General features: G+C 53.3%; 11 protein-coding genes across 11 annotated transcripts; 4 read left to right on the top strand and 7 right to left on the bottom strand.

The window, feature by feature from the left end:
• Positions 1-92: 92 nt before the first annotated feature.
• On the bottom strand, positions 93-1,406 carry LAESUDRAFT_706247 (small-subunit processome; the record flags this gene model as incomplete). The annotated part of the gene is made up of 5 exons (XM_040906615.1): positions 1,100-1,406; positions 929-1,042; positions 651-864; positions 410-600; positions 93-356 (listed from the first exon to the last, which is right to left on the bottom strand). The coding sequence occupies exons 1-5, from the start codon at positions 1,316-1,318 to the stop codon at positions 93-95; spliced, it is 1,002 nt and encodes a 333-aa protein (XP_040760230.1). The 5' UTR covers positions 1,319-1,406.
• Positions 1,407-1,625: 219 nt separating this feature from the next.
• Positions 1,626-3,152, bottom strand: LAESUDRAFT_730238 (uncharacterized protein). The gene is made up of 3 exons (XM_040909798.1): positions 2,575-3,152; positions 2,435-2,507; positions 1,626-2,371 (listed from the first exon to the last, which is right to left on the bottom strand). Exons 1-3 carry the CDS (start codon positions 3,019-3,021, stop codon positions 1,773-1,775), a joined length of 1,119 nt encoding a protein of 372 aa, XP_040760231.1. The 5' UTR covers positions 3,022-3,152; the 3' UTR covers positions 1,626-1,772.
• LAESUDRAFT_730239 (PLC-like phosphodiesterase) lies at positions 3,054-4,761 on the bottom strand. Its single transcript, XM_040909799.1, has 9 exons — positions 4,633-4,761; positions 4,510-4,582; positions 4,437-4,460; positions 4,294-4,382; positions 4,190-4,232; positions 4,099-4,131; positions 3,814-4,038; positions 3,493-3,755; positions 3,054-3,437 (listed from the first exon to the last, which is right to left on the bottom strand). Exons 1-9 carry the CDS (start codon positions 4,744-4,746, stop codon positions 3,213-3,215), a joined length of 1,089 nt encoding a protein of 362 aa, XP_040760232.1. The 5' UTR covers positions 4,747-4,761; the 3' UTR covers positions 3,054-3,212.
• Positions 4,762-5,000: 239 nt separating this feature from the next.
• LAESUDRAFT_745064 (PAP2-domain-containing protein) lies at positions 5,001-5,686 on the top strand (the record flags this gene model as incomplete). Its single annotated transcript, XM_040911349.1, has 3 exons — positions 5,001-5,078; positions 5,113-5,291; positions 5,349-5,686. 3 exons carry the CDS (start codon positions 5,001-5,003, stop codon positions 5,653-5,655), a joined length of 564 nt encoding a protein of 187 aa, XP_040760233.1. The 3' UTR covers positions 5,656-5,686.
• A 61-nt stretch (positions 5,687-5,747) lies between these two features.
• LAESUDRAFT_752198 (uncharacterized protein) lies at positions 5,748-7,014 on the bottom strand (the record flags this gene model as incomplete). The annotated part of the gene is made up of 2 exons (XM_040911713.1): positions 5,748-6,737; positions 6,793-7,014. 2 exons carry the CDS (start codon positions 7,012-7,014, stop codon positions 5,829-5,831), a joined length of 1,131 nt encoding a protein of 376 aa, XP_040760234.1. The 3' UTR covers positions 5,748-5,828.
• Positions 7,015-7,190: 176 nt separating this feature from the next.
• On the bottom strand, positions 7,191-10,504 carry LAESUDRAFT_706262 (eukaryotic translation elongation factor 2). Its single transcript, XM_040906616.1, has 9 exons — positions 10,352-10,504; positions 10,269-10,282; positions 10,155-10,217; positions 9,893-10,093; positions 8,492-9,837; positions 7,986-8,432; positions 7,537-7,930; positions 7,411-7,478; positions 7,191-7,355 (listed from the first exon to the last, which is right to left on the bottom strand). Exons 1-9 carry the CDS (start codon positions 10,354-10,356, stop codon positions 7,314-7,316), a joined length of 2,580 nt encoding a protein of 859 aa, XP_040760235.1. The 5' UTR covers positions 10,357-10,504; the 3' UTR covers positions 7,191-7,313.
• A 315-nt stretch (positions 10,505-10,819) lies between these two features.
• LAESUDRAFT_730244 (uncharacterized protein) lies at positions 10,820-11,768 on the top strand. The gene is made up of 2 exons (XM_040909800.1): positions 10,820-11,401; positions 11,470-11,768. Exons 1-2 carry the CDS (start codon positions 10,897-10,899, stop codon positions 11,709-11,711), a joined length of 747 nt encoding a protein of 248 aa, XP_040760236.1. The 5' UTR covers positions 10,820-10,896; the 3' UTR covers positions 11,712-11,768.
• A 187-nt stretch (positions 11,769-11,955) lies between these two features.
• On the top strand, positions 11,956-13,717 carry LAESUDRAFT_706268 (pali-domain-containing protein; the record flags this gene model as incomplete). Its single annotated transcript, XM_040906617.1, has 3 exons — positions 11,956-12,196; positions 12,250-13,195; positions 13,243-13,717. Exons 1-3 carry the CDS (start codon positions 11,968-11,970, stop codon positions 13,715-13,717), a joined length of 1,650 nt encoding a protein of 549 aa, XP_040760237.1. The 5' UTR covers positions 11,956-11,967.
• Positions 13,718-14,094: 377 nt separating this feature from the next.
• Positions 14,095-15,750, bottom strand: LAESUDRAFT_661979 (Arginase/deacetylase; the record flags this gene model as incomplete). Its single annotated transcript, XM_040904967.1, has 9 exons — positions 14,095-14,210; positions 14,256-14,296; positions 14,350-14,428; positions 14,485-14,505; positions 14,566-14,585; positions 14,640-14,773; positions 14,836-15,064; positions 15,118-15,278; positions 15,331-15,750. The coding sequence occupies 9 exons, from the start codon at positions 15,748-15,750 to the stop codon at positions 14,095-14,097; spliced, it is 1,221 nt and encodes a 406-aa protein (XP_040760238.1).
• Positions 15,751-15,927: 177 nt separating this feature from the next.
• Positions 15,928-20,120, bottom strand: LAESUDRAFT_752202 (WD40 repeat-like protein). The gene is made up of 18 exons (XM_040911714.1): positions 19,899-20,120; positions 19,428-19,837; positions 19,304-19,379; positions 19,214-19,243; positions 18,978-19,158; positions 18,894-18,912; positions 18,662-18,845; positions 18,474-18,609; positions 18,203-18,421; positions 17,980-18,148; positions 17,766-17,918; positions 17,639-17,716; positions 17,463-17,584; positions 17,186-17,276; positions 16,930-17,125; positions 16,846-16,874; positions 16,724-16,790; positions 15,928-16,659 (listed from the first exon to the last, which is right to left on the bottom strand). Exons 1-18 carry the CDS (start codon positions 20,011-20,013, stop codon positions 16,100-16,102), a joined length of 2,835 nt encoding a protein of 944 aa, XP_040760239.1. The 5' UTR covers positions 20,014-20,120; the 3' UTR covers positions 15,928-16,099.
• A 936-nt stretch (positions 20,121-21,056) lies between these two features.
• LAESUDRAFT_685484 (WD40 repeat-like protein) lies at positions 21,057-23,509 on the top strand. The gene is made up of 10 exons (XM_040905890.1): positions 21,057-21,189; positions 21,245-21,697; positions 21,773-21,918; positions 21,973-22,022; positions 22,074-22,314; positions 22,380-22,506; positions 22,572-22,683; positions 22,741-22,962; positions 23,023-23,188; positions 23,244-23,509. The coding sequence occupies exons 1-10, from the start codon at positions 21,114-21,116 to the stop codon at positions 23,400-23,402; spliced, it is 1,752 nt and encodes a 583-aa protein (XP_040760240.1). The 5' UTR covers positions 21,057-21,113; the 3' UTR covers positions 23,403-23,509.
• Positions 23,510-23,572: the final 63 nt, after the last annotated feature.

Raw genomic sequence — 23,572 nt, forward strand, 5'->3', positions numbered from 1 at the left:
AAACACGCTCTGCTGCTCAAGAGGAGCTGCATAACATGCGCAATACGATTCGATAGTCAGTAGAAAATACTCTATCTTCATCCACAAAGTGGTCATTTTTTACGCTCGACTCGCCATTTGTAAACTCTAGGCTTCCAGACCTTTTCGTCCACCTTCTTCCCGTCTCCACCTCTAGGCTCGTCCTCGTCCTCATCGTCGTCATCTGCATTCTCCACCTTCTCGACTCCTCGCAGCCTTCTTGCGCCACCCTTGCCCATCAGCAGCCTCTGCATCTCGAGCTCTCTCTCCGCGTAGCGTAGTTGTCGGTCCCGGAACAGACGTGCGGAGAGCTCCTTCAGGAGACGTGCTCTATGTTTCTACGAAAAGGAGAATGAGACAGACCGTGCATTCATTTGTCTTGCTTACTCACAAGAGCGGCCCCTCTTCGTTTCTCTTCCACTGTAACATGATCCTCGAGTGATCCATTTTGGTCCGATGCATGCGCCCGTTGGACCTTTGAATGTTCATCCAGACCCCTCCATCCCAGGTCGATGACGTCTTCTTCCATTCTTTCATCTTCATCCTTCTTCGCGTCTTCGCGAGAAAAAACCAAGTCCCTCGCTGAACCATTCAGAACGTATGTAATAAGGAGGCTTGGCAAAGTGACGTACCTTCCTCTGCACTCTCTGCAAAGACAATGTGTTTGCCCTTGACACCACTTCCTGACCTTCTCCCGTTTAGAGGCGGAGCGGGGAATATCCTCGCGTCGATGAGCACTTCTAATTCTTCATCGCTCAGCTCTTCCAGCCCGTCTTCCTCCCTGAACGAGGCCGGCCGCATCAGTTCTACGAGCGCACTGAGTTTGATTTTCAGCTTGTCGATTTTCTTCAACAACGAACGAGAGAGGATTCAGAAGCTCAGAACAGTTGTGATGATATGCCAAACGCACCTTCGATCCCGCAGTCCTCATCGTCCGCAGATAGTTCTCGTCCTGCGTCTTCAGCACTTTCACAATATCTGTTGGCAGCGCCGTATTTCCTCTATCTTGTATGTGCATCCCGCCCTGTTCCCTATGAATTAGAGCATCTTTTCGCTTAGAATATGAACATTACATGCATACACTCGTCCTCTGCCGATTCATCGCAAAGTAGAATTCATCTTTGTTTCGTTCTGCAGCCTTCTGCCGCAGGCGGGTGAGCCTATCTTGCTTGGAGTGGTAGTCCCTCGCACGGAGGACATAGTCTTTATGTTTCTCGAGGATCCCTAGCCTTGAACGGTTGGCAAGCTGCGAACGCTCCTTGTGGTTACGCCGATGTAAAGAGTTGCGTAATGAAGACATTATGCCCGCCAAATCTCACGCAGAAACCGGGACCGACTAGATTAGAGCGCACGGGTCGACGAGCACACCACAGGCCACTGAGCTCAAGAGTAAGCAACGAGCAATTCACTCCCTCGCAAGCGCCCGAAAAAGTCGACGGTCGGCGTTGGAACAAGCGCCCATAGAGCGCCCGCAGCGATCAGCGTTCAAACGTTCAACGTTCAACGTTCAACGTCAACGCTCATCGGGCCGTGCAATGCCACCGTTGCTCGTGCTCTTGCTGACACTACTGCTCCCAACGCTTCCGGTCGAGAGAACTGGAGAAAGTGGCCTCGCTTCAAGTGAAAGTACAGCCAATGATACATGATGTCATGACATGTCTACTCTTCGTTCATACACGGCTCCCGGTTTTATATAAAACTGTTGAGCATGTATATACATACAGCAGAGATGTTTTCCAAATATCATCGAAAGACTAAGTGACCATGCGATCCTGTTCACCTATGTCATCCATCTCATGCACACCGTTCAACCCGATACCTTCCATCCCGCCCATCGCATGTGGCGGCGGCTGAGCCATCCCCGCCATGGGGCTCTCAAGATAAAGTCGGATGAGCACGCTCTCGAGTGCTGCCATGGACGCCGGCTGGTACTGGAACGTCCGCGCGTGGTCTCGGATGCTCCCGAAGAGCACGCCCATGCGATCCCATCGTTCCTGAGACATGTCCATTGATGGCTGTGCGACAGGCTGATGCACGGCTGGCGGCGGAGGGGGTGGGGCGACCATTGAGATGGACGTCTGGTAGCGTTGAGGGAGATGCGGAGAGAGAGGGTGGTGAGCGGGCGGCGGGGCACTTGCTGATTGCGGAGAGACGGGGGAGAGACCGGCGACGGCACTCACGGGCGTTGCGCCAGTGCAAGAAGGTGCTGCTGAAGAGGGGCTTGACGAGGCAGTTCCATCAGATCGGGTCTGACCTCGAGCCCTTGCGCGACTTTGCTCCTGCGCCGCTCTTCGTCCACGCTTCGTGAAGGGCAGGTTGGCGAGTCCAATCTCATGCGAATGTTCCGCATTGTCTGTCATGGCAGATGATGTTATCACCAGATGCATCCAAATCTGAAATACGCAAGCGCACTCACACATTGCCCGTACTTCGTCGCTGTCAAAGTACGTCTTGTAGCTTATCGATGCGGGACATCCTACCCCCTCAAGCTACCTTGTATATTCGTTTAGGGTGCCGTGCCACACAGAGAGACCCGCAAACATGCTCGGGACGCACCTTTCGACTGGGCACCTTTCGCACCCTATCCGGGAACTTTTTCACATACTTCTTCCTCCCACTCCGCGAGTGCCGCGCGCATACCAGTTTCGTGTGGTCTTTGAACCGCGGCGGGACCGCCTTGGACCCGTGCGTGTCACCCTTCACAAACTCGATCATCTTCTCTTCCTCCTCGCGCCGCTTCCATTCCAGAAATGCCGCCATCGAGTTGAAGACGAGCGTGTACCCATCATCGACGTCCCCTGAGCCATACGGCGCCTTCTTTGGGCCAGTCGACACGGGCGCGCTCACTGATTCGGTTTCTTGAGACTGGCCCAGGGCTTGCGTGAGCGAAGACATGCTTTCAGAGGTACCATTTGAGGGCTGCGAGGGCTGCGGGCCGATATTCTGCAGTCTGAAGTGCTGAAAGCTCATCTTCGCATGGTTGGCTTTACTCAGGGTGGCCATCAAAGGGGAAGATCAGCCGTCACATTGTGACGTCCATGTCACAAGCTTTGAATTAGGAGAAACTAAGCGTTAATCGTAAAGCAGGGGCAGCTACAACGAGTGTCCAGATGCATGCGAAAGCAAGGTGGTCCGATAATGGAGCAGTAAATGTAGGTGTGGTGTGGATAGTAATGTGATGGGGGCTCTCCCTTTTACGCGATACTGAAAACGCCAAACAGGAAGCTACCGGCTACAGCGAGCGATGCAGCCAGATGTCCACGGTTGATCTGGAAGCCAGCCAGACCAGCATTGGACGTGCTGCCAGTAGTACTGGTGCTATCACTGCTGATAGGCGTCGCGATCGCTGCTGCGGTGTACGTCACGCCATTCGCGCTCGCCGCTACCTCGAACACGGAACCATTGCCGTACTCATAGAACTGTCGGAAAACTGTGAGTAAGCAAATTTGGGCACGTTCTATAAGACAAGCTTACGTCTACGAGCATGAAGTTGGGGGCCCTGTCCCAATCTGACAAGCAAGTCGATACTTGCTCGCCGAGGGATCCAGTTCCGTTAACGGCATTAGTATCGGCAGCCGCACTCTTGTCCGGCAGCAAAATGCCCGCAATGCTCTCATCCAGGAAGTGATTGATCAGGTACATCTGGGTGCTGGTATCTCCGTAGGTGCGGTTCACATCGCAGTTAAAGTCACTGGTGCTGGTGACGTCGTATTCGGTTTCCCAGATGTTCGTGAACTCTGTTGTCATGCGTAAGAAACAAACTCTGATTTCACAACTGACCTTGAAGGCACATACCGTCAATCAGATAGGGTACCTCGCTGTAGTCGGCCTCTGTAGTGAGGAAGACTACCAAACGAGTGCCGTTGTCGATGAGAGTTCCCAGCGTCGGCCAATCACTTCGCGCAAGCGTAGCATTGGATGGCGAGTATGCCATCGTGTCAAGCCCGACCGTCTTGAACACAGTGTCGTATGCGGACGGCAAGAAGTTGTCGTACGAGTTCACGATCAGCATGGACACGACTGAAAGAGCGTTGTAGGTAAAGTCAGCAGGAACTCGATGGAACTCCAAAGCCTGCATACCATCATCGGTGTTATCGTCCATCCAACTTTTGACTATCGCAATTGTGAGAAGATGATCAAATGTGGCACTGGCACGTGTGAATTCATTTACCGCTTTGCAGGTAGTTCTCCAAGCTGCCGCCGTCGAGGAGGTCCTGTGAACAGACAATATCCTTCAGCCAGCCATGCAATGCGGCAGGCAAGGCTCGTCCTTACGCATGATGTGTGGCAAAGTTCAATCGTCCCACTCTCGTTGTGCGTCTGCATCTGGAGCATTCGGACGCCGTCGTTCAACTGCTGAGTCACTATTCATCCACATTTTAGACTACCGCCACAGTCAAGCGGCCAATAAATCATACCATTATAGTCCTGATTGGCGGCGGCTTCGCAAGAGTCACTACAGGTGCAACATACGGCTGGTTCACTGCCTACCTGACGTGCTTGACACGGAATACGAGTCGTGAGCCCCGACGAAGGTGATGTTGCCAAAAGACCGGTCACAAAACTAAGTACGTTAGGAACGGCGTTGCACCAAGGGAGAGCTGCCTGGCTCACCTCGGCGTAGCCGTTACACGTGGAAGCCGCTCGTCTGACCGATACGGCACGCGCAGCAATAGGCGAAAGCAGCAGACCAAGAACGACCCGCGTTAGTGGAGAGGAAAGGCGCATCGTTGCCTGGATGAGTGTAGGGTAGAAAGAGGAAGCGGAGGTCCAGAGTGTTGTCAAAACACAACTGGGGGAGGCGATGCGCGTGAAACAGTTAGTAAGGCAAACAGCGTCTCGTCGAGAGACGGCAGAAGCTGGCCGCAGTGGCCGCAGTAGAGACTCGCCGATAGCCACGTGATCGGCCGAAGTGTTATGATCTCGATGATGATCGGGCGTTGGTCTGATCGCTGCTCGCCTCCTTTCTTGTTGCGCACGCAATGCCAGCCGACGGCGACGAACCCGTCTTCGCCAATGCCTGGTGGATGATCTTTCTCGACAAGGCGAGTGGGCGCTCCGTTGCTGCATCCGGTTGGAGTTGAACGAACACAGACGAACTCGATTGTTACGACTTTGACTGCAGGATTCCTCGTTTACACCCGATCTGCCGGTGTCGCCTACTTTGCGACCGGCGCGGTCATTTGCAGCATGACTGTGAAGGCCATAAAGCGACTCGTCCGTCAGCCACGCCCTGTCAAGACTATACGTGGTCGCAGGAAGAAATCTTATGGGTACGCCTCCGCCCCATGATGTTCATCTCTCACATGAAGCCAGCAATCTTTATCCAGCATGCCGAGCACCCATTCGGCCACTATCACCTTTTTCGCCGTATACATCACGCTCTCGTGTCTCTACCTTCCTATTCATCCCTCTCTGCCGTCTCGTATGATCACCAGGGTGCTCCCTCCCCTCATCGTCCTGCCATGGGCAACTACGATTGCCGTCTCCAGAACATGGCTCGGACACCATACTTGGCTGCAAGTAGGTGCCGGCTGTGCTTGCGGCCTAATCTTCGCCCCTATCTGGTTCAACATCTGGATTCGCGGAGGAAACGAATACGGCAGAATGCTCGAGCAGGCCATCTTCGCCCGCTGACGACGATGCGTCCACAGCGACATTGGTTTACCTCGTGGTCCAATGTCTCGATAAAGTATTTTATTGCCGTGAGAACGTAGAAGGTTTCATGTAATCCCGAAACACACTTCTAATTTCCGGTAGAGGACATACTCATATACCCCATCTGTTGTATAGTGCATACTATCATAATGTCACCGATAGAAGAGTTCAGCAATGACAGACGTCTTGCCAAAACTGCCTGCACCATCATTGCTCCCTTGTACCAGGTAATCCACGCCTCTATGCACGACCTCCCGCACCTTCTCTTTCGAGCCCCATGGGATCCTCGGCGTCCACGTCACCAGATGTGCACCAACATGCACGACCGCCCTCCTCGCAACATCACCCATCATACTTCCCCCACGTGTCTCCCGATATGCCCGCAGAAACGACGTCAGCACGCTGTTCGCGGCATCCTCGCCAGCCGGCACGAACGTCGAGACGAGGTACAACTCGGCTGCGAACTGTCCGACGTCCAACCCAGCCAATCCCGTCTTTGCCAACTCCCAGTCGATCACGAAGAGGCGTTCCACGCCTTCGACGCGTCCTTGATCGTCTCGCCGGGGGACGACGAGGACGTTCCCGGGCCAGAAATCGCCCATCGCGACCGTATCCCTCGTCGTGAGCATTGCATCCTGTGTTTCCGCTGCGACTCTGGCCACCACGTCCAGCCGTTCCTGTTGGATTTCCAGGGGCGGGTCGGACAGCGTCGGCAGCGTGCCATCCGTCAGCGTGGCCATGAGCCGGCCGTATGTAGCGAAAGCGGAAAGTTTCTTGCCTTCTTCGTTTTTGGAAAAGAATGAACTGAACGCCTCGTCTTCGCTGCCTCGCCCATGCAGGCGTCCAAGGAACTCTCCCAGAGCACGCCCAATTTGCGCGGCAATCTGCGCAGGTGGCGGATCCTCCAGCAGCAACTGCTTGAGCGTGAGCGACCCTTCTCCACAGTCGCTCATGACGATCACGTTGGCGGTGTCGTCGAAGAGGAACACCTCCGGGACCGTCACGAGCGAGTCAGTGGGTAAAATACTCTTCATCTTCCTCAACGCCTCAACCTCGTATCTCTGGCACGAGCGTCATGAGGAGGCATTATTCGTACAGACGTCTTTAGCTGCATACCTGACGGTCGAGCGAGAATGCAAGCGTCAGGAGTGCCGCAACGTACGGCTTTGCATGCTTGAGGACAACTGTTGGGTATTCTCGGTACGGGGTGCGCAAGTGGAGCCTATATGCGTAGTTGCCAGAGCCTCCCGTCAAAGGCGCGACATGGTCACTAGTGAACTGCGTCTCTGCAACGTAGGCGAGGACACCGTCAATTGTTTCGAGATTGTCTGCAGGCATTCAGGAAGTCGCTGAATGGTACGCCTCGCCCAGTGCACCCCTTCCCCATATATGCGTGCGGCCCTTAGAACATCAGTCATGGCGTTCGGTACCGGGAACGTCACTTGTCGACATGACTCTTGCCGTTGAGCTGTAATCGGCAGCGGCAACTCAGAAGCGCACATACGAGACAGTAGGGAATGCCATCAGATGGTCGTCGGAAAGTACAACATTGTGATAACAGCTAGCGCTAACAGATGCGAGACACTCATAGAAATGCGTAATGACAGAACAGTAAACCTCCGCCGTCGAATACCTTCTTATAGCTTGTCGTAGTACGTATCCAAGGGCGGAATTTCGGGCTGCACAGAATAGACATGAGCAAAATATATTAACACGAAGTAGGCGCAAACGAACCTTGAGACCCTTGCGGACACGGATGCCCCTGACGATTTCCTCGATCTTGCTGCCCTTGTCAAGCGGAGCTGTGAAGAGACTTCAGTCACCACAATACGATTTGGACATGACTGCAGATAGACCCACATCCGTTCAGCGTCTCCCAGTGGTCGAACACACTCTGGGGGAACGCCTGACCACCAGTCTGCGAGCGAAGCTCCCCATTGAAACCGAAGGACTCCCCGACGGGCAGGTATGCCTTGACCGTGAACATAGGCGTGCCGACACGCTGCTCCTCGGAGAACACCTGGCCACGACGCTTGTTGAGCACACTGTAGATACCGCCAATCGCATTCTCCGGGCACTGAATCTCAACTGATAGAAAAATCAGCTGTGCATGGATAGATGGAGCTAGGAAAAACACACCGAGATAGACAGGCTCCTGGAGACCGGGCGTGGCAAGCAAGCATGCGGCATAGCAGACGCGACGACACGTCGGAATGATCTGTCCTCCACCACGGTGGATGGCATCCGTGTGGAGCTGTTCCCAACGAACGTCAGAATGAATTTCAGGTGCAGAAATGTCTGATACATACCGTCACATCAAGGATGTCGATGCGGACACCACGCATGTTCTCCTCAGCGCAGACACCCTCCTTCGTTGCCCACTGGAAGGCAGCAACACAAGAATCCTTGATTTCGTTGAGATACTGCACACCCTTCGTCACATCGACAAGGACGTTCGGACCAGTCGTGTCAGGACCGAAGCACCAGATCTTACGCGCGTCCGTGACGTCCCAACCGTACTCGTCCGCGAGGATACGCGCGCGGATCTTGTAATCGTCACGCGAGTTGACCTTGCCGGACTCGATGGCGAGCGAGAGCTCCTCCTCAATCGGCATCGCCTTGGCGTAAAGACGATTGTGCTTGTTCTGGGACTTAGAGAGCGCAACAATCGACGACTCGGCCTTGACAGTCTCACGATAAGGGACGACGGGGTCGGAGACCTTGAGAGGAACACCGGCATGGTCCTCTTGTAGATCCTAGCATGGCAGAATCAACGTCAATAACAGACCTCATGGCCTTGGAACATAATGCATACCTTCAAGCAAATCTCCAAGTGAAGCTCACCAGCACCAGCGACAATGTGCTCACCGTTCTCGGAGATCCACGCCTGGACACATGGGTCGGACTTCGAGAGACGCTTAAGACCCTCGACCAGCTTGGGCAGATCTGCAGCATTCTTGACCTCGACGGCGACCTGCACAACAGGCGACACAGAGAACTTCATGACCCTCATGTTGTGCGCAGTCTCCGACGACGTGAGGGTACCGCTCTTGAGCAGGAACTGGTCGATACCGACAAGACCAACGATGTTACCCGCCGGGCAGTCCTCGATGGGCTCGACATAACGGCCCATCATCAAAATCGTGCGCTGCACAGACTTGATGAACAGGTCCTCCTTCTTGCCCGGGACATAATTCGGGCCCTGGATACGGATCTTCGGGCCAGCACGAACGGTACCGGAGAAGACACGACCGAAGGCGTAGAAACGTCCCTTATCGGAGGTCGGCACCATCTTGGAGACGTAGAGCACCAGGGGTCCCTTGGGATCACAGTCACGAATACCGATGGCAGACTCGTCATCCATTGGACCCTCGTAGAGAGTCTCAACACGGTAGCGCTGAGCAGTCTTAGGGGAGGGAAGGTTGATGACAATCATCTCCAGGAGAGAGTCACCGGCGGGCAAGAATTTGCGCATGACTACTTTCAAGAGAGCCTTGCCCTCGAGCTCACGCTCAGCCGGAACAAGCTTGACGTCGAGCTTCTCGAGCATGGGGTCGATCGCGTCGTTCTTGAAGTTCATGACGGCATCGAAGACTTTGAAGATGGGGTCGAGGACGAACATGTTAAATGCGCGCTCGAGAGGTTTGCCGTCCGCGTCAGTGCCCTTGGACGTCCACTTGCGCGTCGTCGGGTTGAAGTAGTTGTCGCCCCAAAGCTTGGCCATCATCTTCTCCTTGTCAACTCCGAACTTCTTCGCGTACCTGCTCGCGAACTGGCGGAGGGTGAAACCCCATCCGTGCAGACCGGAACCGAAGGCGACGGTGCCCTTCTCGGGGTAGACCTGGACGTCACCCAGCGCAACGTCGTGGTATGTCGAAATGATGACGTTCACGTTCTCAATCGTACGACGGAACGACTGATACAGCTCCTCCTTGTCAACCTGCAGCTCGAGCAGAGCACGGTCAACCTTGTTGACGATGACGACGGGCTTGATACGCTCAGTCAGGGCTTGACGAAGCACAGTTTCGGTCTGCACGCAGACACCCTCAACACAATCGACGACAACAAGGGCACCATCCGTGACACGGAGCGCTGCTGTGACTTCCGACGAGAAGTCAACGTGGCCCGGAGAATCGATCAAATTGATCAAGAACTCGCTGCCTGGAGATATTTGTCAGGAACACGAGGCCACCGACGCACAGCAGGCAGCACATACCCTCGGTCTGCTGCTTGATCGCGCTCAACTCCTCCTTGTCGACCTCGAAATACATGGAGATGGCGGTCGACTTTATAGTGATGCCACGCTCCTTTTCGTCCGGTCGTGTATCCGTGAAACGCGTTTCGCCGGCTTTCGCACTGGCAATGATACCAGCTTTGGAGACCAGCGAATCCGTGAGAGTGGACTTTCCGTGGTCGACTGCGCGAAACCTTTTGATAAACAACAAGACTAGAGCAAGGAAGCCAGTAACGAGACTTACCATGAGCAATAACGCTCATGTTACGGATATTGGTGGGCTTGTCCATGAGAGCCCGAATCTGGTCTGCTCAACCTCAGAATTGCCCGTTCAACCGAAAAGGCTTTCATCACTCACCGACGGTGAAGTTACTGTCATTGCGTAGAAAATGATGTAAACACTAAGGAAATTGCAGGGAGATTGTAGAAGGCCAAACTTACACCATTGTCACTAGTTTTTACAGGCGAGCAGAAAGAGAAAAAGTTGGGGTGGCGACGTCCTCTGAAGGATCGCCTGGGATCAAGGAGGGGTATTGAGTCGACGCGAGGAAAGGGATGGCGCAAAACTCGATAGAGCAGCAAACTTTTGCGAAGGGGTGAAGGGCCTGCTTATCGATTGCTTTAGGGCAGGCACCAAGGGGTCCAGCGCTAAGACTGTTCACGTGCCCCGACCACACCATGGCTGCGTCCCACCGGTGGCGACGTCTAAGCTCTCCTGCTTGTCTTCATTGTCCGCACCAATCACCGCATATTGGGTCTTGAGCACATAATCATACGCTCTGAAAAACTCTACTCTGCAGTCTGGATATTTAAAGATGCTGATGTCATCGTCAGAAGCTCGTTTGCATGAGCGCTGAGAGCGAGCCGTTCGCATCCGACATGACTCTCTTCGAATGGCTGTTGAGAAAGTGTTGCTGACGGACAGAAACAGACGCTCGACTGTGTTGACCCAGGCAAGCGCGGCGCCGCACAATAAACAGTTGCATATGACTGGCTCAGTCCAACAGAGAATGTATCATCCACAGCTATACCCCTTGCAAGTTAATCCTGCCACCGGAGAACTGTACTTGCGTCTGTCTAGTCCTCTGGATAATATCATCCTCACATCCCCTCGTACAAGTGATGCAGCCTCTATCGTCTCTATTTTGAACGACCCCAAGGTATGCAGGTGGTTAGAGGGACCCCCATACCCGTATCTCCCTTCACATGCGGAGAGCTGGATCTCTATGGTAAAGGAGGAGTCCGATGTCATCCTGCGGGAGTTGGAGCAGGCTAACAAAGACGCGCCTGGAGAACCACTGAAACGCGTCCGAGCTTGTCCAGTGCGGATCATTCGGGAAGTCCAAGAGGACGGGACAGATGTCTTCTTAGGAGATATATGCCTACGAAGGTGCGCCTTCCAGTACGAGGAGCTGGACGAACAGCGGCGTTTATCAGAAGAGAATGCGTCGCGCGAAGTGGGAGACCCGAACCTCGTATGGTGTGTGGGAGGTATGTGCTATGTTTGCAAATATCATCCGGTATGAGCATGGAGCTTGATCGAGTTCTATGGGCTTTAGACTATCTCGCAAGCTCACATCATGGCCGAGGCATCATGAGTGCGGCCTTCCGAACTTTAATGGAGGCATGGGCGATTCCACGAATGGATGTGCGCCACATCCGCGTGGAGGCGTTCAAAGGCAACGTTGGAAGCGTCCGTGTGTTTGAAAAGTTTGGATTCAGACTCGAGAAGACGGTGGAGAGGGTCGAAGTAAATAACACTACCCATGGGTCACATATTTTATTGTGGGATCTCGATTGAACTTGTGTACCTTGCTATGTCCACAATGAAAGTGAATGGGAGATCCGCTGGTCATGCACATACACTTTGAAAGTGCTCCTGCTGTGCGTGTGAGCTCTGAGAACGATGCTTAGAAGCAGCCGAGCGCTTAGGGGACTCTTAACCGCACTGCGACGCACCGCCCCCTTGGCATCGACTCCTTCGGACAGCCTCAGGCCTGCGCAGTCGTCACAAAAAGCTGTCGTTGAGTGTCCGGTACACCTCAACGTAGTCCACGATGGGCATTGTTCGACCTGCGACGCCAGGCTTCCTCGTAACACTCGCCGCCACGGTCCTGCTCGCTCTCGTCACGTTCTCTGTCCCTTATCTGAAATCGATCTATTTCCTGAAAGCAACCATTGCTGTGAGCAGCAGTAATGAGACGTTCACCTTTGGCACACTAGGATACTGCTTGGAGCAGTCCAACGGCACGACATGCTCAAGTCCGCATGTGGGCTACTCACTCGGTGAGCCGCAGGCACGTTCCGCGTTCACAGATGCCTCATTAATAGGCCGTCAGATGTGAACGAGCTTCTCGGTGACGACACCGTCGTCCAGATACCGAACGTGCTCGTCAAATGGATCACCTACGCCCTCGTACTACACATCGTCGGCCTTATACTCGCAGCTCTGTCTGCCATCTTCGGTCTTCTCGCCCATGTCCGCGAGATGTCCATGGCATACTGCAGCTCCTTCGTTTCCGGCTTCGCCGCCTCCGTCTCGCTCGTCGCGTTCATCTTCGATCTTGTCCTCTTCTTCGTGACCAAATCACGCATCAAAGACGAGGGCGGATCTGCCAGTCTTGGAAACGCAGTCTGGCTTACGCTCGTCGCCTGGTTGTTGCTCTTCTTCGCCGGATGCTTCTATGGGATTGGGCGCTACTGCATTAAACGCCGTCCAGGCAGGTTCGGCAGGAACACGCCCTCTGCTGACGACCGCTATGCAGAGCAGATGCATCTCGATGCCGTCAAGGCCGAATCCGACCGCAAAGCACGCCAGAGACAGAAGGAAGGCGGGCTCCCTGCATTCCAAGAATATGAGCAGATGCAGCCGCTGGCCAAGACACCATCAGAGGAGTATATTGACGACGGCGACAAGATCGTGCCCTTGTCGGACGCGCAAAATGCCGGCGTGGGGACGTACAGCGGGCGGCAGCGCACTCAATATCCTGGAGGCTATTCGCAAGCGCCGGAGGGCACTCGCGCTGTTGATGCGTACTACAATCCCGCCGTAACATCGCCCGCGCAGTCCAGCATCTACCCGCCCCAGTCCCCGCCTCAACCGCAGAGGCAGGCCAGTGGACACTCACAGGGACCTTCCGGATATGCTGCATCAACGTACGGCAATACGGCTGCTGATGCAGCAAGATACGGGTATGGTCATGCTCAGCAGCCGACAACGGCTACGACGAACTACGGGCACACAGCGGGTGGTTCCTCTTGTATGTTCTCTTCTTTCTCGGAACGGTTTGCGTGACTGACATACCCGTTACAGACTATAACCAACCAGCGAGCCAGCATCAGAATTTTTCGGTGCCTCGCGCAGCCGCAAACGATGCGCCGAGCGCACAACCATTCAACCCCAACATCTACAATAGCACTGCGTACATGCACGGTGCCGCCCCGTCTTCCACCGCTGCAGCAGCTGCAGCAGCGGCCACCACGAGTCCGTACTACTCACGCTCCGCAACCGCGCAGCCCGATCGCAGCTACACGCTTGGCGGTGGTGCATATGGCACCGCCGCCTCTGATGCAGCCTACTTCAACCCGTACGCGCAAGGATCGTCATCGCAGCACACGACACCATCTCCCGCGCCGATCAACACGCGACAGCCGACAATGCGGGGCCCGCGGTCGCCCCCGCAGCTGGTGGAGTCGCCGGTGGAGAGCATGCCTCAGCCCGCGCAGCCGCAGTACAGCGATAGCCCGCCAATGTATGACGCTGCGACGGCGCAGCCACCGGGAATGTGGTCCACGAAGCATTCATAAATTCGTTGCCATGTCTTTTGTCACACTATTTTCGGCCTCGGTCACATTGGACTTTCGTACGCATAATTGCCCTTCAGATAGGCGCTTCGACGTTCGTAACTTAATGCCTCATTTTGTACGCCTGTGTGCGAATTTGGTGCTGCTGACAGCTGGATATCCGGGGGAGCCTTGTATGTTAAAGGAGTTGCATCACAATGGACTCATGAAGTCTCTTCCGTGTCGATAAGGCAAGCTTCAGGACAGACAGGTGGTAGATGGTTGGGTTATACGCTCAACACGGCGCTGTACATTTTGGCTCACTACATTTTCCGTCTTTTTCATCTCTCATGCCCTTTTTTCACTCCAGGCATATCTTGAAGGATCTGTCCTTCCTACTCTCACAATTCATCTCTCACTGCAGCGGAGAATTTTGGCGTTTTGGGAGGTTCTTGAGTGAGGAACATGGAGAGGAAGTCATGGACGATGTCAGCCGCTGCAATGCCGGTGATCTCCGCTGCGAAGAGTTAGCATCTGTCTAATCAAGCAAAGGCAAACACACCATTATCGTACGCAGGAGCAACCTCGACGATGTCCGCGCCTCTGTAAGACGAGTGTCATTGTTTGTCTACCACAGCATGAGAAGCCTTACTCACACGAAGTTAAGCCCAGCAAGACCACGGATAATGCGCTTCACTTCACGCGTGGTCCAGCCTCCAGCCTCGGGCGTGCCAGCTGCACGAACGGACTCAGATCCTAAACTGCATCATGACAAACGAGGCATGGCTTACTCGCAGGAGCCAAACCAGGATCTGTTCAAAAAAAGGCCTTCAACGCTAACGCTGATGGCTATGAACGCATAGATGGCACACCTATGACATCGATGTCGAGACTGCGCAGCAATCAGTAAGCGTAGAAGATACATCAAGCAAAGTAGAGGATGCACCTCAAGTATACGGGTGAGCTACCGACGCGTTTGCGAATACGCTTGATGATCTCGGTAACACCTAGATCATCAATGTCATCAGTCGAGATCAGCTGGAAGCCGACTGTTTGGTCGTTCTCTATATCGCCTATGCCCTGCAACACAGTCCCGTCGGTCAGCTCCGTGAAAGGCTCGACGTACAAAATGAATAACATACGGCGAGCTTGCAACGGATGCCAGCATGGATGCTCGTGTTGGTCATCAAGCCTTCTTCCTGAGCGAGGTAGAAAAAGGTGCCGTGAGTTACTCGTGACTGCTCTGTGCTCGTCCCCGGGTATGCAGCCCAAGTATCCAAGTGAGCATCGAAATGGATAACAGAGATCGGTCCGTAGACTTTGTGAAGTGAGCGGAGGATCGGGAGAACGATGGTATGGTCGCCGCCGAGACTGGTGCCGCCTCTGTGAGACCATGCTTGTGCGACCATGGGCAGATCGCTTACGTGATAATTCGGGGGTGCTCCTGGCCGTCCTTTGCGAAGTCGCGAACAACAGCGGGGCTATCAGTCAAACCCTTGGTGACGACTGGTCGGGCGAGCAGGCTGGAGTAGGCGACCTCCATTTGGTCGACAGCCAGTGCATTGTCGAATGGGCTGACTGGCACCTGTCTAGGAGCTTGACGAGCTTCTCCTGCGAGCAGGCAGCACTACACTTACATCACCACAATCAATGATCTTTGAACCCAGTTCGTACGGGTTCACCCTCCAGGCTAAGGTGTATCCTCGCGTCTCCCTTTGCCTTCTGCTGCCAGAACGAATAGCGTATGGACCAAAGCGCGCACCAGGACGATACGTAACTGCAGTGTCGAAGGGCATGCCCAAAAGCGCTATGTCAAACTCGGTCGCGGTATCTTCCAAACAGCGACTGTATGGCAGATGAGCGAACGCCAAAGGGCCAGAGAAGCCCTGATCAATCTGTTTCCCATATTTCTTGAGCCATGCATCTGCATCTGCGTAATCGTAGCCGTCGACCGTCGATGCGAACTGCTCTAAGGGAATCTGGCGCTCATGCTCATGGCCGCAGACCGAGAGGGCGAGCACGGCGAGAGAAATGAGGCAAGAGAACGACTTCAACATGCTGGCAATGTCCAGAGAGAGGCTGATAAGGAGCTTGAACTTTTATAGTTGGCATTGGCTCCTCGATCAGCCGAGACGCGTAGACAATGACTCGCGCATTGATAAGTGAGACGCGTCGAAGCGCGGATGGCCGAGACGCGGGAAACGCGATAGTCACGGTTCACGTGATCGTTCTTCCTCGGACAGACCTCAATGCAACGAAGTAAAGACAAGATCTCGGCCGCAGCAATGAAGAAGTATTTATGCAACTAATATACAAAGACAGGACTTCCATCATCTCAGAGGCCACGACACCGTATTCAGAAAGCAAAGTCCAGAAACGTATCGCAGAAAAAGGACGCACTTTGTGCTATAAGGTGCTAGTGTGATTCTTGGATAACCTTATGGGAGTCACGATCCACCGCCTCCTCAGCTTGGCCTTCTCGCTCGCTGCATCCAGTTCCTCCTTCGCGAGCGTGAGGACGCGCACCTCTCGTCGTTTCTCGGGGGAGTCGTCCACCTCGCCCTCCTCCGTGCGGTCTTGCTCCAAAATCTCGTCCTCCCTCAGGTCGATATCTCCACTGGAGAAAACGTTCTCCGGGGTTGCGCCGGACCGCGTCTTCCCAAACGACCCGAAGAAGGTAAGAGGAGAGGCGATGGCATTCGTGAACATCTCAGAAGCGTCATCAACCACGGTGCGAGGCTTGCGGGCTGGTATAGAACTGAGGAGATAGACTTTCTCCTTCCACGCATCCACAGATGTTCTTCTGACAGATTTACTTGTAGATGTTGTGTTGGATGGGTCCATTGCAAATGTCACGTTGATGTTATGAGTCTGCCGGTCATGGGAGAAGCGTGGCAGAGGGTGGGAGTATGAGTTCGGAAAGGGGTGCACGACCGGTCTGCGGTGCCGCACGACCAATCGCCCATCTGCGTATCACCTCAATCGCTCGCGACTGCGTGTCTCTAGAGTGTAAATTGTGATAAAGCTCACCTTCGACATCGATAGCATGTCCGGAGCTCCTCGAGCAGAGGGCGCCAGATGTGTCTATGAAGAAGACCTGGTCGCTATGAGTATTGACTACATTGATATGCATTACGTTCTAAAATACACACCTGATTATCGCAGTCGGGCTTTCTCATACCTTCCATGCGTTGACAATCAGCTGCTGGCTGCCATATTATGGTCGATGTACTCACTTTCTACGAGGGAGGTCTCCGTCTCCGTGTACAATATGACGTTAGTCCCATCTTCAACCCAGCTCATCTCGACGTCCATCACGCGGTTGGTAGCCGCAGAGCGAATGATAAAGTAGCCAGCGGGAAAGCCATAGGTATGCAGGTCGGCGTCCATTGGTGCTATCTGCGAGTTGGCCGCTGCTTCCGCAGGGGTCAGCTGCATGCTCACGATTGAAATATCGGGAAATTCCAGGAGGCTATGTCACTGTATGCACACGAGCACCCGCTTGACGAGTCGGAAGGACGATGATGGAGGACCAAGCGAGGACCAAGCGCCGCTTTTTCCATGCGGCATGCACAGCAATACGCTGTTAGCGGCGGTCTAGCTAACAGTGGCCGGCGCTAATAAGGTGGATCCGTACACGCCGGCCGATGATATTCAAGTAGAGATACTTATAAGGTGAATCCAGCAGCTACAGAATACAAGCTAGCACAAGCACACATAGAACGGTACATATCAGTCTCATCGCTCCTCATCGGAGCCGTCTCCTAACGAGAATCCTCCTGGCATCTTTCTCATCATGTCACGTCTCTTGACTCCTCTTTCATCGGCCTCGGCATTTTTCCTCTCGACCCAATCTTCAAGTGTGCCGCCTCTCTTCGACATGCCCTTCCACTGCAGACGTACAACATGAGATCCCAAATATATAACTGAATGCAGAGAGCTGACCTCGTGTCTGGCAACGATACTGCCTTCCCTGACGCTCCAATGCCCACCAAGCCAGCCCGTACTCATCATAATGGGTTGCTGTCCAACACGTTAGAGAAGTTCGACGTGGGAGGTTCGCAATACGAACCTCGGAATGCCAGCTAACGTCACGAACGCACACTCTTGTCTTCCGCGCGCTAGGGGGAAGCGGTGAGGGTTCAGGCCCAGAAGGGTCGCTCGACATGGGCAATGTTTCGGTGCGGTCGATGACCTGCAGCACTCGTCCATCCAAGGACCAGATCTGCAGCACGTATCATAATCGGTAAGCTACGGTCAGCCCAGAAGGACACCCAGACACTCACGTGGATTCTGCCGTCAGAACCACCGGAGTATATGTACTGCTGACCGGTAGTCTCTGCTGGACTGAAATGGCACCGAATGAGAGTCCGTAAGACTTCATGGCCTGTGTATTGCATGACACTGCAATCCTGTGGATGCGACCTGAACCGAGGTTGAGAGTACGTTCCTCCTCTGTCGATCACCGGTAAGGACGCATCCGCGAATAGTGCATATATGGAGACGCACCGGTAGTCGAAGTTCGGTATCCCGTACGATCTCCGCGAGCCCTTCTCGTATTCCTCGTTGCTCCGCATCATGCGAAGGTCCCACAGCCGCAAGACTTGATCTTTGCCATTCGAGATGATATAGCGCCCATCCCCTTTGGCCGATACATATGTGATACCTTCGGTATGCCCTATCAACACCCCCGATGGTTTTTGCGAAGTCCCGAGCGAGCGACGATCCCTTGTAGTGGATGAGTTTCAAACTACATCGACTTGACTCGAAGTGTACATACCAGACCTTGATGAACGTATCGTCTGATGCACTGATTAGAACATTACCAGAAGCAGTATCTGCCCAACAACAGCTGTTGACATCGTCCCCGTGGGCTCGGATCTTGACTGTGCGCTGGTCAGCTAGCAAGTCATATACTATAGTTCGCGTGTGAGAGGTATATCGTTCGGCTGACCGACATAAACATACCGAATATCATGCCGCTGCCTCCCGCAACGACCTCATTGCCATCCGCAGAAAACTTGCAGCTCCAGATGCTCAAATCATCATCATAATCCCATATCCCACGTCGTGATCGCACGGGGTCAGCAAATTGGATAGGAACTTGCACGGGAGATGAGTCAAGGGTCGTCGTCATATAGACGGTGCTGGACTACACTTCAAATCAACTTCATCCAGATTACAATACTGCGGAACTCACCATCGAAGCATATATTATCCTGTGACGCAGAAGAGGTATATTGGTATATGCGTTCGCTTTCTTCGCTGAAGACCATGAACTCACCTCTGATTGTCCGGACTGAGGTGCGAATCCGTAATAGTCCACCGACCGGGCGCCGCTTTGATCGTCTTGATGACTTTCATCGTCGTCGCATGTCCATATTGCCGTTCAACATCCCGCCTTGGGCTTTGAGAACCATTGATTTCGAGAGGTGCAGTCGTGTCATACACATGGAGCCGAAAGTCTAGCACGAAAGGTGAGCCCGCAAACCAAAAATGAAGCAAAGGCAGTCTGCTTACCTCTGACACATGTATAGTAGAAGCTAGAATCTGGTGTGCAGGATTTGCTTTGATCTCAACGATAAGAATGATTGGAAGATCCGGACAGACCTGAAGAGTATTGCCCGACATAAGCGTTAGCAGCGTATACGGCCACAGCAGTCCCCCTGCTGTTCGGAAGTAAGTCCTGCTCAACTTTCAGCAAAAGAGGCAAGTAACTAGTATAGAAACATACGCTAGTGATATCTTCCCTGTATATTGGACGCGATCGCGTTGCTCTGTTGAGTAAGAGCTTTGCGATGCTATTATTCTTGTTACGAGAATTTATCTGATGCCCCAATCTCCCAAATTGTCCACCTCTAAGCAGTTCTAATCCTTCTGCCTTCGGTTCTTTGACTTCAGAGAACCACGTGGAGCGATCCCAATGAGGATTTCTTGCATGTGCATCCAACTCCCAATCCTCGTCCTCGTCGTCGCGGCCCATGTCCCCGTCGTCGTAAATGCGGCGGGAAGTATCACTAATCCTAATCCCAAGAAGCCGCTGCAGATGTCCAAGGCTAATGTTGCCCACTCTGACCGTCGATTGCTCTTGGTCGTTTGAAATGGTTTGGGGCGAGACCCGCAGTACACGGTGGGGCAGGCCGTCTACATACACCTCGCAGCGTGAGATGAATCGACACATTAGGTATACCGCGAAAATGCTGACTGTTGAATAGGGCCTCATCTTCCTCTACGCCTTCAGCAGCGAACTCAAGTCCATCCTCTGCCTCATCGTCATCATCGGCATCTGAATTCTCGTACACGTCTTCTCCGAGGTCCATGATGATATCCCGGACAAGCCGTCGATGCGTACAGGCAGCAGAAAGGAAGGATGAGCTTGCTGTCTTGGAGCTGAGCAAGCAAGATGGAGTTGCCGCCTGACCCCGAGAATTGGCCGAGCGCTAACACTAGATCTCACGCGGGATGCGTTGACGCCCGTGTCTGCCATGCAAGAGGCGATGGGACACAGAAGCAGATGGACCGTCACAGAATAGATTGCTGGAACAATCACATTCCAACTCGAGACATTTGCACACCAATAGGATGTTACACAGAGGTTCGGCGGGCTGGAAGGTATGCAGTGGCAAGTGCTACACTCTGAGTCCGTTCCTAGGCTGCGCAAAACATAACATGACTGCGAAGGTTTGTCGGTGTAGGAGAAGTTGACAAGGCAAGCGAGACGGTGTTGCAATAACCAGCGTTGACTCCGACGTTGGCTGTGCGCTTGCACAAATGAAACGGCCGGAGCACAGTTGAAGCAGAACGTCCAAGCAGTCCTTACACAACGGCTGTGCATTGGCGATGTCTCCTGGATCCGATAAGATACACATCACAGATGATTCTGCCGAGTATTCCGCCTTTCGAGCATAGGTGAATTCATCGGAATCAAAGAACGATCAGGACGCATCCCGAGTGGCGGAGAGCTGCAACAGGACAACACACCAGATAGCCATCGTATGCAATCCAACAGTGCAGGGAGACACTGAAATGATACGAACGTTTGAGTCATGCATACGGCGATGGGCGCACAGCAGCAATCCAGACAATTATCCACTTAGCATTTAGTTGAGACGTGACCAGATTGCAAGACAAAAGGTGAGAGTGAGGCATGCGGATTCGCGTAGAAGAGATGAACCATTTCAGGATACAGAAGAACACAGCATATGAGAAAACGGCATTGCGGGTCCAACGGACAAAAGTGCGCAGCGACAGTGCAGGACTAAAAACGACGCCTGCGCTGCGATCGGTCGAAACGCGGTCGTGGGAAAATCTCTAGACACGTGCACGTGAGCAGAAATGCCCCCCTCGCCTGAGCCACGGTGCACTCTTGCTCTTCTGATTCGTATCTGTCTGTCTCAGTGGCTAAAGTCGCCGACAGCTGATGGGGATGCCTCCTCCAATCAAGATCACTGCGGAAGAAGTCAATCTTCTTATCTATGCATATTTCCAGGATTCCGGTATGTCGCTTAGTACTCGCAATTATGCATCCGATTATGACACATTTACGTGCAGGATTCCAACACAGTGCCTTCGTGCTCCATGCAGAAAGCAAGCTAGAGAGTTCATCTTACTTCGGCAGACATATACCACGCGGAGAGCTTGTCGAGCTACTGAGCAAAGCGCTACTATATACTGAAGTAGAAGCTCACTGGAAGGGCAACACCATGGCTGCCAATTGCCAGAAGCCGTTCTCGCTGCTAGAACGGCACGTTTGCTCTCAAGACCCTGTTCTTACCGATACAGCTCCTGTAGATCAGGCGGCGCCAACCACCGTGGCCATCAATGGCGACAGCCACTCACAGCGGCCAACGACAAATGGAATTAACAGCACGACTGAACCTGTCGCAAAACGGAAAGCCAGCACGCCCATCGCCGGAAACACCCCCACAGAGAAACGCGCGAGGACATCTCCTCCGACAGACGACAACATGGAAGTAGATAGCAACGCTTCTTCCTCAGCCGAATGTACGCCATTTCTTATATCGGCCGAGCTGATGCGTAGGATATGCCACCTGTCTAATAAAGGGATTGCGTTGAAAGCCAAACAGGTTGATGCTAGGGTTTCTTCGGGTCCTAGTGGTTCTGGTGAACTTAAAAAGCAACCTAAAGCTAAGCGGCCTCCCGGTCCCGCTGATGATCTGACGGATCCATCTGTCGTAAGCCTACTGAAAGGGCACAAGACGGAGGTAGGCAATATAGCGTGCATAATCACTAGATATCTGATCTATCATCCATCACAGGTCTTCGTATGTGCTTGGAACCCAACAAAGAAAAGCACACTGGCATCAGGGTAAGTCACCAGCGTAGAGTTCATCATATTTTAATAAATCCACCATTATAGGTCGAGGGATACTGTAGTCCATTTATGGAATGTGCCAGAATCCCGTTCGGAAGGGTCCCCAATACCTCCGAAGATTGGCCCTCCTATGACGTTGGCCTATCCCTCGAAATCAGAGCAAGGCGATCTAACATCGCTAGATTGGACTCGCGATGGTTCTCTGCTTGCCATCGGGTCATATGATGCGATCCTTCGAGTCTGTACGGCTTCGGGTGAACTGTACTTCTCACATACACAGCATGAGGTAGGCTTTGTCGCTCGTCGCCTCGATCACCGCTAGACTGATATGTCCGATCCTTCGGTGAGAAGGGGCCAATATTTGCGACGCGTTTTTCGAAATCTGGCCGTTGGCTCCTAACGGCCAGTCTAGATGGAACTGCGTGCGTCTGGGATGTAGCACAAAAGAGATTGCATCAGCAATATCAGTGCCATAAGGGTACGCTATTAACTGATGTGAGCACAAGATTGATTCCACTGGGCTAATCGTTCTTCTGCTTGCAGATTGCTGTCTGGATGTCGATTGGCTTACTGATGACATATTCGCGAGTTGCGGGGCGGATGGAAAGATACAGATCATGAGTTTGGAGCACTCGAGACCTCCAAAAACGCTTCTGTAAGTTCATTTAATGGGGAAGAGGGAAGGGATGCTGAAGCACGGAATTGTTGCAAGGGGCCATACAACCGAAGTTAATCAAATCAAATGCAGCCCCTCGCGGACAAAGATCGCTTCGTGTTCAGATGACCGTACGGCCCGGGTTTGGAATATCGAAGATGTCGTCTTTGATCGGCCACCGAATGACGAAGTCATAGTGCTCAAGGGCCATACAAATACTGTCAGCGGCATCGCGTGGTGTCCAATGACTGCTGAGGGCGAGCATGAACTGCTAGCGACGTTCGTGGTCTTGTCAAGATAAATTGCAATGATCTTTGCTGATGCGCTCCGCGGATGTAGGTCATCATTCGACGGAACATCGCGGCTATGGGATAGTGTGACGGGACAATGTTTGCGAGTATTTCAGGATCACAAACGGCATGTGTATGCGCTTGCATTCAGCCCGGATGCCCGTTTCTTTGCGACCGGAGGCGGTGATGGTTGGCTGCACGTATATGATGTTAAGGTGGGCCGCAAGTAGTCGTTAATGATCGCGTCGATGACTAATGCGACATTCTCAGGCTAAGCAGAAGCGATGGTCATGGTATGCGGGCTCGGAGAAGCCAGGAATCTTCGAGATAGACTGGCAGCAGTCGGGAAATATCAACCGCATGGCTCTGGCTCTCGAGTCCAACCAAGTCGGTGTCGTTGACGTTACTCGAGTACCTCTTCTCCAATAGTTTATTGCTGTTGGTAGTCCACACAACGCAGTGTTACACTTCTCCTTGCAATTACTTGCGTTATTTTATGATGCTATTTACACGAATCGCATCGCTTGTTATGTTCTCGGAGCGCCGGACACTTTCGTGTCCGAGGAAAGTGATGTCACGCACATGCCGAGCGAATACGC

Source organism: Laetiporus sulphureus (genome assembly GCF_001632365.1).
Source record: "Laetiporus sulphureus 93-53 unplaced genomic scaffold LAESUscaffold_48, whole genome shotgun sequence".
Taxonomy (NCBI): Eukaryota; Fungi; Basidiomycota; class Agaricomycetes; order Polyporales; family Laetiporaceae; genus Laetiporus; species Laetiporus sulphureus.